The sequence below is a fragment of the Nomascus leucogenys genome, chromosome 19 (assembly GCF_006542625.1).
Source record: "Nomascus leucogenys isolate Asia chromosome 19, Asia_NLE_v1, whole genome shotgun sequence".
NCBI lineage: Eukaryota > Metazoa > Chordata > Mammalia > Primates > Hylobatidae > Nomascus > Nomascus leucogenys.
Window position 1 is genome coordinate 30,260,483 of NC_044399.1, and position 12,168 is coordinate 30,272,650.

Genomic DNA, 12,168 nt, shown 5'->3' on the forward strand with positions numbered 1-12,168 from the left:
TTTATTTTCTGATTTCAACCTCCTTGTTTTCATTAACCTTTTCCTTAAGTCCACCTTAGCCACTCATTCTTCGGTTATACACAAGACTTTGTTTGCCATTACCAGCAACCACACCACTTTGGGGATCTCAGATGTAAGCATCTTGCTCTCGTGCTGCCTCCCATTTTTCCTAGCTTACTCCTAGCATTTCTCCTGTTCCCAACTCCAGCAACTTGGACCCTACTGGAACCTCCAGTATAATTTACTCTATCATTTCCCAATCTTTTTGTCCTCTCTTTCTCTTTCTCCACCTTAGCCTCCATGGTCTATCACATATATCCTCTTTGTATACACCCTTAGCAGCCTTGCTCCTCATCTTCTGTACGTGTCAAAGCCCCAAGTGTTTCTCAGCTACCTGCCTACTCTGTGCCAGTACTCTGTTAAGCATGGCTTAAGAAAAACACAAAACCGCGGTGTCTGATCTCACTTTAAATTTATGAACCAAATCTCAAGTGAGCCCTCAGTATTTCTTGGAACAGATATTCCTGGTATTCCTTCTGTATTTCCCTAGTCCAATCCATTTATTCTCCTATTCTCTGAGATGACTAGTTCTTCTTCTCTATTCAGCTCAACCCCCAAGCACCACCTCTGCCATCTTTACCAGCAGCTGATGACCTGGAATCTTTACTTCACGGAGCAAATAGAGGCAAGCAGAAGAGAACTTCTTCATCTTCTTCATCTTCCCACCACGAGATGTATCATTGGTTGAATGAGAGAAAGACTATGATGTCCTAGAACTTCAGTTACTGCTATATCCAATGTAATTAGCAACTTAAATTCCAAAACCATATATATAAATCGATTTTTGGCCATTTGAGATTATACTCTTTACTACCACCTTCCTTTCTCTTATTATAACCAAGAGTTGTTACTATGTTTGTGCCTCATCCAAATAAAAAGTAGGTATTTTTTAGAAAATGATTAACAGGAGCAATTAGTAAAACAAGCAGTAAAATACCTGGATACAGGAAATTGAGCCAGGCTTGCTGCCATGTGCTTGTCCCAGCTACTTGGGAGGCTGAGTTGGAAGTATTGCTTGAGCCCAGGAGTTCCAGGTTATAGTGAGCTGTGTCACACCACTGAACTCCGGCCTGAGTGACAGAGTGAAACCTTGTCTCTAAAAAAGTACTTGACATATATATTAAGAGAAGAAATGCTTTGGAACTATGTTTGATTATACCCTTAGCCCACCTTAGTTCTTACTTAAGTAAGTTATAGATGAAGGAGAAAAGATGAGAATCACTTTGAAGATTAAGGCCTCAAACTTTGTGGAAAATGGAGGAAAAAATGTTGAAAACAGTCATGTGATAGTTTTTACCTTACACTTTTGATGGGAAAATTAGATAATAGAATTGAGCTATAAATATATTGACTGCACATTACATTAATCCTGTTATTTACCTCATATTGCTAACCTTTAAAATTAAGATTTGAAAAAAAGAGATGGGTAAAACCAAAAAGGTCAAAATTTGTGTGCCAGCTTAGATGAAATTTGTATTTATAGAACTGAATAAGAATCTACACCTTACCTAATACTGTGAATTGCTTATATAAATACAACAAAGGATGGTCCCTTGATGACCTGAATCTCATATGCTGAGTTCACTTATGTAACAGTGTCCGTGTCTGCTCAGATACATTTTCCCAACTCCCCATGTACTTTCCAAACCTTTACCATGTTTCCCAGTATCCTCTCTTCATCCCTCATTTTGTTGATGACCTAGCTCCTGCTTCACATAGTCAGCAGAACCCAACAGGAATAACCTCAGCTTTCTTCCTCCTCTTCCCTTTATTTAACTGGTCTCAGAAGGAGAGGTGTCTTTACAAGCTCCCCCTCTCCATTCCTCCTCTGTTGCCAAAGTTCCTGAAAGTGTGGTCTCCATACCTGCTTGTGCTACTTAGTTTTCTTCTAAGTGAAAGGAAGGGACCTCAACCCCAAATGCTCTGACCCTGATAGAAGACCCTGTGGCCTAGATCGGCATGTATTTCCTGATTTCTAAACCTAGTGGCCTTTTTCCAGGCCTCATCCTCTATCACTGCAGCATTTATCTCTGTTGTCACATTCTTCTGCTTAAAACTTTTCACAGCTTTTCATATACCCAGGGCAGGCATTCAAATATATTGAAGCAGTAGTTTTGATGTCTTTTCTGAGCTTTCACCAGTATTTTTAATAGGCATTACTGCCTAAATCTCAAATGCCTTAAGCCAAAAACAAGTAATGATTTCCTGTACTCTCCAAACTGATTCCTCTTCCTCTTGCTATGTCTTGGTATTGCTGAGGTTACCATCATTTTATCCATGTACCCATGCTAGATGCCTCAAGGTCATCCTTGACTCCTCTTCCTTCTCTGGTTTCCATTTGGTTTCTAAGCTTTGATGAATATCTCCCGCATCTTCTTTTCTTTTCCTACTATTTCCTATGACTCTTGCCTCTTTCTGTTTATTGTCTTTTGTCTGGATTATTTCAGTAATACGTTCAGGAGTTTCTAATTTGGATTCCATGGATGGACCTCAAAGGATTAAAGAACTCTCTCAAATTTGTATGCAAATTTTTTGTGCATGTGCATTTTCCTGGGGAGGTCCATTAGACTGTTCTGTGGGAAAGAGAGGAATAGAATGAGAGACAATGACAGTTTAAATCAGGTCCACTGATTTCTCGTTCTATACCTGCCGTTTGTTATTTAGGTCACTAACCTAAGGCACTTATCTCTGAGTAGTGAGGTCGCCTATAAGACATTAAGAATAAAACAGCAGCATTAGTCAGTCCAGCAGCCAGAGATCAGAGGCTCCTCAATATCAGATCCAGGCTTTAATATCCTAGAGAAGCTCAGGAGAAAGCTGGGGCATCAGCAGGAACAGAGGGTGTCCTCCCGAGGCCACTGGACCCATTTGTTCCTGTGCTTCCAAAGGACTTAGAGGGGTATGAAAACTTAACTGGCAAGAATCCAGAGTGAGTTGGTGTCCCCAGAAAAAGGTTCAGAACATTCCCCCAGCTAGCCTCCCCTCCTTTGCCTGTTTGGTCTTTCATTCTTTCTCCACTCTACCAACAGAGTTAGCTTTTAAACACATGTCTCATGGTGCGCCTTCCATGATTATCACTTACACCTAAGGGTGATTAGATTAATCACCCAAAAATGTGGAGTTTTAATCGCCTATGAAACAAGTTAAAAAATCATGGTCATGGTTTAAAGGCCTGCCAGTTAGGAGCCTGCCAGCCTCGTCTCCAGGCACTGCCCTCTCATCACCTCCAAGGCTCTGGCTACAGCAGGTTACTACTGGCTGTTTCGAGAGAACAGTGTCTGTGTCCATATCCCTATGCCTTTGATCATGCTAGTCTCTCTCTTTGGGGTGGCATTTCCTCTCCATTGCCTGTGAACCTCCTACTCATTCTTCCAGGCCCACAGTGAATGTTAGCTCTTCCCGAGTCCATTCTTAATTTTCTGCCATCACTCTGGCAGAATCAGTATCTCTTGGCTAGAGTCCAAAAACACTTCATACATATCTCTGATAATGTCATATTATATTGTAGATAGCCTACTTTTATTTCTGTCTTTCCTACTAAGCCAGAAATGCCCTACAGCTAGGGACTGTCTTTTTCATGTTTGTATCCCTAACACCTACCTTTGCATCTAGTCTAAATATGAGCTTAGTACACTTTTGTTGAATGGAATTAGTTATAAAGAGTTTTTATGACTCATTTAAAATTAGAGACCAATGCTTATTTAATAAGTCAGAATAGGCTGTAATAATAATAGTAATAATAAAGTCCCATTTCCACTGCTTATTCAAGTAACAGCTTCCTTTGTGGAAGTACATTTTGAAAGACTTTACATGTCAGTGTATATTTTTGATGTGCTCATTTGCGATCCTAAAAGAATTATAGCTCTAATGCAGACTAGAGCTTCTATTACATTCCTGTTGATGTTATATTAAATATATTCATCATTTCACATATCTATATTATACATAATAAGTTGCATGGATAAGCATTTTATCTCTTTTTCTTTTAACCTTCATGGTAATATTTTGTGAATTGTTTATTTTATAATATCTGAGTAAATTTAGTTCAAAACACATTAATTTGAGCATTTTCTGTGTACAGAAGCATAGTTGCAAAGTTAAGATTCTTGTGTTTATGTTATTTTGTTTTGTTAAATTCGCAAAGTCTCAGTCATTGCAAATGTGGTTTTTTTAGGTATTTAAATTAGCTCAGCTATGAGAGTAAGCACAGTCCATAAATTAAGAGCTTCAAATAATTTTTTTAAGTCCTTCATATTCTTTGAGTTTTGTAGGAAAAGAATCAACAGTTTACTTATTCAGCCTTTCCTGAAGTCCATAGTAGGTGCTGGGCATTATGCTGGGTGAATGAGATAGTAATTGCACTTGAATAGTTTACAGTCTTATAGTGAAGAAGCCATGTAAACAGAGAATTGCAATATAAACCTTGGAGGAGAGGGAGGAAGACTACTTTGAGAACCGAGATTAGGTTGAGAATGGATGAGTCTGCTGATCAATTTATAGATAAAGAAGCAGAGAGGTGAAGTCTTTTTTTTTTAAATATGTGAAATAGGAACCTAGGTTATCTCTAAGAATTCATAGCAGGGGGTAGCTCTTGAGAAGAACAGTGAAGATCTGGATAATTAATAAGGAGAATTAGAGATGAGCTAACAAAGACAAGTAAAGAGTGGCATGCAGTACTGAGAAAGCAGTGAGCATAGAACTGAAACTGGATAGCATGAAATTCTGGAGATATCAGTCAGTAGCACAGTGGTATAATCTTCTCCAGCTGTGCTCTGTGGACAATGTGTAGTGAATAAAGCCATATTGTATTCAGGGACTATGGGGTGGTTATAACAAAAATTTACAAAGAATAAATAGTTAAAAGTCCTTCAAAGAAAGCATGGCTTACTAGGGAAGGCAGTATGGTTAAGAGGAAGTTGATAAACTTGGAGAAAATGTAGAAGTCAAGAAGTTGGAGATCAGAAGGGTTGGTGCTTTGTAGGTACTCAGAAAAATCTTCATTTTCTCCTTTCTGGATGTCCTCGCCCTATGAATGTTTCACCACCACCACCTGCCTCAGCTATGGTTTATACATATGAATAGTTTCAAATCATGATGGTAACAGTTGGCTCAGAGGGCAAGATTAGGAGCTAGACTTCAACGTCCTCATCCAGTGTGTCCCTGTAACTTAGATGCTGGTAGTGCTTGGTGGTATTGGCCTCTAGGAGAAGCTCAAGGCTTCTACTGTTATCTCCCTACCACTCATATTTGGAGGGTGAGTCAAAGGCCAAAAGCATTTTATTGGGCAGTGGTTCTCAGGGAAGGGATTTACTCTGTGATGTGAAGGGTTAAGACTGTAAGCCATCAAGTGTTTCCCCTCCCTCTCCATGCTCAACCAAAGGCACAGATCTTATTACTTTCAAGAATTTAAAAAGAAGTCTTTTCTCAGCATAAAGGAAGAAGTGAAGACCAATTCTGACAGCCCAAAGGGTCTTCCTCCTCAGAATCTAAAATTTCTAATAGAGTTGTTTGCATCTTGTGATTTTACTTGAGTCATCAAATGTATTGTACTTTTTTTCTTAAAGATATACTTTTTAATGCTTTCATTTCAAATAACGACAAACCATTTTCCATGGCGACACACTACTTATATTGCATTTTCAGAAATTTCCCTTTTTACCCATACTTAGGAGTGTGACACTGAAATCTAATAATCTATTATTTCACAGAGTGCTTTTTTGGGTATAGTATAAAGATATATAATTTTAATAACCTTTGAGGTACAAGTGGTGTTTGGTTACATGGATGAATTATATAGTAGTGAAGTCTGAGATTTTAGTGCACCCCATTGTCCAAGTAGTGTACACTGTACCCAATATTAGTTTTTTATTCCTCACTCCCCTCTCACTTTCCCCACTTCTTAATTTTCTGCCATCACAATGTGTTGCCCAGGCTGGCTTCATGTCCTCACTTTCCCCACTTTTGAGTTTCCAAAGTCTATTACTCTGTACACCTTTGTGTACCCATAACTTCGCTCCCTCTTGTAAGTGAAAACATATGGTATTTGGTTTTCCATTCTTGAGTTACTTCACTTAGAAAAATGGCCTCCAGCTCCATCCATGTTGTAGCAAAAGATGTTATTTTGTTCTTTGTTATGGCTGAATAGTATTCCATGGGGTGTGCGTGTGTGTGTATACACATATATGATATATAATAATTATATATAATTTATCGTTACATGTAAAACGAAGCAAATTTTTTATTTTTATAGAGACAGGGTCACAATGTGTTGCCCAGGCTGGTTTCATGCTCCTGGGCTCAAATGAGCCACCACACCCAGCCAAAAATAAGTAATATTTCCCAGTTAGACATTTTCAGAGTAAAAAGTATTTGTTCAAAATCATAGCACGAATGGACTCTTCCAGAGATCTTTAACTGGCAGCATTTCTCCCTCAAACTTTAGTACAGTTATAGGAATTGTCTCTGGGTTTTTGGTTGTATATTCTTGTTCATGGCTCATGGACATTAACATACGTTAATGGCATCACTGTGTTTTTCCTAAAGTGCATACGAAGAAGAAAGCTTTCCTTTAGTGTCTTACTTAGATTCTAGTTAGCTGATATAAGACTGTTTTCTTTTCCTTTTCAGGTTGTAAACATGTGAAAGGCATCCTGTTATATGGACCCCCAGGTTGTGGTAAGACTCTCTTGGCTCGACAGATTGGCAAGATGTTGAATGCAAGAGAGCCCAAAGTGGTCAATGGGCCAGAAATTCTTAACAAATATGTGGGAGAATCAGAGGCTAACATTCGCAAACTTTTTGCTGATGCTGAAGAGGAGCAAAGGAGGGTAATGTGAACATAAGTGTGATTTAGTAAAAGTTTATCACTCGCTATATGATGAATGAGACCCAGAGTTATGGAGGCAAACTTGTTACTTTGATTTATATTTTGAAGCAACTTACAGGTAAATTTACCTAGTACCTAGGTTATATATGGCACTGCACCAGGGACTGTGGGAGATTTACGTGATGAGCAGATGTTGTTACCCACATATTCCTATAAACAAAGGTAGGTGATTATGTAAGCCAGAGGTTTTGCAAAAACAGCTCATGAATATATTTTCAGGTGACACTTTTATTCCATATTGCTTCCAGAGACTTGTGCTCATTTATGCTTTGGAAGAAAAGAGGAAATTAAATCCATAAATAGACTTATGAAATCGTATTATGTAAGGTTCATATGCAAAAAGCTATCTTACTTAACACTGAGTCTTGCTCAGTTATAGAGTGACAGGATTGAGTTGTCAGAGCTCAAAGGAAAGCTTGATTTGGATCTCTGAAATGAAATTATTTAAAAATCAAACTAGAGTTTACCAATTCTGATAGTTTTACATGTCAACTTGACTAGGACATAAAGTGCCTAAATATTTGGTAAAACATTTCAGTTGTGTCTGTGAGGATGTTTCTGGATGAAATTAGCGTTTGAGTTGATAGACTGAATAAAGCAGATTGCCCTCCCTAATGTGGGCAGGCCCTATTCAATCAGTTTAAGGCCTGAACAGAACAAAAAGGCTTACTTTCCTGCAAGTAAGAGGGAATTTCGACTTGCCTGGTTGCCCTGAGTTGGGACATTGGTTTGTATGCAAACTGAAACATCAGCTCTTCCTGGCTTGGAGGCCTTTGGACTGGAGCTAAATAATGCGTATTAGCTCTCCTGGGTCTCCAGGTTAGCTCTCCTGGGTCTCCAGGTTGCTGACAGCAGATCTTGGGACTTGTCAGCTTCTGAAATTGTAGATTTATCCCAAGGAATTGGCTAAAATGATTATGTAGGCTGACATGTATATGTGGGTGTATATGCATACATACATATTCATAGAGATTTATCATAAGGAATACACACACACACAAGGAATACACACACACACACAAACATTCTGTTGGTTCTGTTTGTCTGTTCTGATTAATATCCTAATACTAACATATTTTTTTCATTGACAGAAAGTTTAAGAACAATGCCATGAGATTTCTGGTTCTAGCAATACAGTAGACTAGGTAACCAGAAAACCTTCCTTCTATAAACACCTTCAAATGCTAGGTATACACTGTACCCCTTAAATATGCACAATTACGTGCCAATTAAACACAAAATAAAACTTTAAAAAGTTCTGGGTAAAATATAACTGAAATTATTTTAAATGCGTAATTGAGCTCTTCAGAAAGAAAACTGGATCTCCAGGAAATTAGAGTCGTAAGATATAGGCTGCAGCTTTTGGTTTCATAATATATGGGTTTGGGTTTTACTACCCACTAGGGAACAGAACGTGAGTCCTTGAATCCATTTACAGTGTGGACTAGGAACTGGTACCTTCAAAGGGGTTGTGTCTCTATGAAAAGAGTGGACTAGAAAATATCTGCTGCCACCACAGGGAAATTAACAAAAAATATTTAACTGCCTGGGTTCTGGAATGGAAGCTGGGAAATCTCCTATGTGAATTCTTCTTTTTTTTTTTTTTTTGAGACGGAGTTTTGCTCTTGTTGCCCAGGCTGGAGTGCAATGGCGTGATCTTGGCTCACCACAACCTCCGCCTCCCGGGTTCAAGCAATTCTCCTGCCTCAGCCTCCCCAGTAGCTGGGATTACAGGCATGCACCACCACTCCTGGCTAATTTTATATTTTTAGTAGAGATGGAGTTTCTCCATGTTGGTCAGGCTGGTCTCAAACTCCCAACCTCAGGTGATCTGTCCGCCTTGGCCTCTCAAAATGCTGAGATTACAGGCGTGACACTGCGCCCGGCCTCCCGTGGGAATTGTAAACCATGGATCCTTGTTCATGCTGGTTTAGAATTTGAATAAATATATGCTACCTATGTGGCTTGAAATCCCAAGCTGAGAAATTAGTTAAAAAAATTATTCGGGTGCAGTGGCTCATGCCTGTAGTCTCAGCTACTTGGAAGGCTGAGATGGAAGGGTCACTAGAACCCAGGAGTTGTAGGCTGCAGTGAGCTATCATTGTGCCATTGCACTCCAACCTGGATGACAGTGCAAGACCCTATGTTAAGAAAAAAAAAAAATTAGTCCTGGGCTAGTGATAGCATAAGTTGTCAGATATAAGCAAACCCCAAGGGGTGCTCCAACAACCTAGGCTGAAAGGAATAGAAAAAGTAGTCATGCAAATTTAAAACTCAGCAACCAAGTTGAATATAAGACAGCAAATTTCAGCTGAAGAGAGAAGTGGTAAACAGAAGAATAAACCTAAAGAAATCACCCAGAACGTAGCACAGAGAGATAAAGGGATGGAGAAGTTGAAAGTTGAGATGGCAGAGTTAAAACAAGAAGTCCAGATAGAATAGTGTAGAGGCATTATTCAAAAAGAGAATGACCGAGAATATTCTAGAATTAATAAAAGACATGAGAACTCAGATTCAGGTAGCACCATGAGCCCATATGGGATAAATGAAAATTAACTTATTTCTAGACTTGTTATAGGAGAATGCCAAAGAAAAAAAAATCTGAGTTACAAAAGAAAGACATGGAGATGACTTACAAAGGGATATCCATTATGTTGATAGCAAACTTTTCCATGACAGAAAGAGAACAAAAAATAGTAGAATAATATCTTCAGAGAGCCAAGTGAAAATAACTGTCAACTTAAAAGTTAATACCCAGCTTAATTCTCATTCAGGAATGAGGGTGAAATAAAGACTTTTTTTCTTCAGGCAAAGGATAATAGAATTAACTAGTTGCAGAAGCTTGTTGGAAGATTATGAAGCAAGATGTACTGAGACTGAAGGAAGTTGAACCCAGAAGGAAACAGTAGAGCCAAGAAACAATGATAAGCAATGAAATTGGTGAAAATATAGATAAAGTCTGGGAGTTCTACTTCTAGTAGTGGCAAATTAGGTCATTTGAATCATGCGTTCCGCTGAAGACTACCAGAAAAGCTCAACACAATATTTAAACATGTTTTGCTTGAAGGTATCAAAGAAGAAAAATGGAGGCCTAGAACAAAGGTCCTCCTGGTATACTGGGTCACTGTTCCTCTCGAGATATTAGCCAGTTCTGCAGGAAGCTGCTAAAACCTAAGCAGCCCTTTTGACAGGCTAGTGGCAGAGATTAGAGCCCATGGCCCCTAAGGAGGGGACACCTGATGAACATAACTCATTTTGAGTCAAGACCCTGAAGGGCTACACCATAGGAGCAAGGGTTAACCAGGAATAGACATACTCTCACCAAGGCCGCAGATCAGCTTTGAATCACGTCAGTCCCTAAAATTAGATTGAGGGTTCCTAAATTGCTAGCGCCCCTAGGCATCTGGCAGAATTGTAAATCCTTCCTGGAGGAAAGTAGTATCATGTAAGGTCACAAATTATTTCTAGTTTGCAAATGCAATGTCTGGCTTATAATCAAAAGCAACTGGAAACAGATACACAAACAACATCAAGAAAAAGAAAAGATGGTTGAAACAGCCTCTAGATATTGGAATTCTCAGATACAGACTTTTGAAAGAATTATACTTACCACATTCAAGGGGATAAAAAACAAGACAGATTTTTGGCAGAGTACTGGAAACTGTAAAAATAAACATATAAATTCTAGAACTGAGAAAATCAGTAAGTAAAATTAACTCAAGTGAATGAGTTTAAATAGCAGGTTAGACACATCTGAAGAGAGAATTAGTGTACTGAAAGATGTAAGATGAAAATAACCAGAGACAAAGAATGAAAGGAATTAAGAGAGAGTGGGAGAGAGAGAATACCATTTAAAAGTCTGGTTCGTGTATTTAAAGTTCCAGAAAGGCAAGAGAAAGAGAATGGATCAAAACCAGGATTTGAAGAGAATATGGTTTAGAACTTTCTAAAACTGATGGAAAACATTAGTCCATAAATTGTAGAAATGATATGAACCCTGAGCAGGAGAAATACCAAAGAACTCTACATATATAGGCATTATTGTTAAATTGCTGAAAACCAAAAACGAGAAAAATCTTAAGAGGAGCTAGAGAGCAAAGGAAAATTACCTTCAAATAAGCAACGACTAGCTAGTAGCTGTCTTCTCAGTAGAAATGATGGAAACAGAAAGTCAATCAAAGGCCATTTTAAAGAGCTGAAAGAAAATAACTGTCAACTTAGAATTTTATATCCAGTAAATGGATGAATGATCATAGAAATATATAATGGAATACAAGGCAGTAATGAAAATAAATAGCCTACAGCTATACACAGTTGTGAATCTCACAAATTATTGAGCAAAAGAAACCAGATTTTAAAAAGAACACATACTCTGTGATTCCATTTATAGAGAGCTTACCTAAAGTATAGTGTTTAACAACGCATGCTTGGGTGGTAAAATTATAAAGGAAAATGAATTATTACCATAAAAATCAGATTGTGGTTACCTATGGGGAAAGGTCAGGGAGGAGTGCTTGGGAGGGGTTGTGAGGAGGTGCTTCCAGGATGCTAGCAGTGTTCTGTTTCTTATGATTACGTAGGTGTTCATTTTGTGACAGTTCATTGAGGCATATATTCACATTTTGTAACTTTTCTCTATGCGCGATGTATTTTGCAATAGAAAGTTTTAACAAATTTTAACAGCATTCGCTGAGTAAAACAATAATGATATGGATACTTTTAAAGGACAGAACTAAAATATGGAAAAAAACGTTTGGGAAGTAGATTAAATTCATGTAAGCTCCTTGTATTATTGGGGAAGATGATAGGGAGTTCGAGACCAGCCTGGTCAACATGGTGAAACCCCATCTCTACTAAAAAAATACAAAAATTAGTTGGGCTTGGTGGCGCACACCTGTAATCCTAGCTACTCAAGAGGCTGAGGCAGGAGAATTGCTTGAACCTGGGAGGCGGAGGTTGCAGTGAGCCAAGATCGTGCCACTGGATTCCAGCCTGGGTAACAAAAGTGAAACTCTGTGTCAAAAAAAAAAAAAGAAGATAATAATGTTAGTTAACCTAACTTTAAGTCAAATGTGCATGTGAAAGTTATACATTGTGCCCAAACTTTTCCAAAGCATAGGGAGGAGCTGGGAAAGAAACAATGGAAACTCAAATACTTTAGAAGGCAAGAAAGAAATAACAAGACTCAAAGACAATGTGATGATACTAAAAAGGTAATTTTA

At 38.4% G+C, this 12,168-nt stretch overlaps 1 protein-coding gene across 3 annotated transcripts in view; it reads left to right on the forward strand.

The window, feature by feature from the left end:
- The window catches only part of NSF (N-ethylmaleimide sensitive factor, vesicle fusing ATPase), a 166,121-nt gene that overhangs the window by 75,924 nt on the left and 78,029 nt on the right, over positions 1–12,168 (forward strand). For all 3 annotated transcript variants that reach the window (XM_012497652.2, XM_003270706.3, XM_030800307.1), the window contains exon 9: positions 6,688–6,887. In XM_012497652.2, the coding sequence (XP_012353106.1) occupies positions 6,688–6,887 (200 nt within the window). The remainder of the gene's footprint in view (positions 1–6,687; positions 6,888–12,168) is intronic.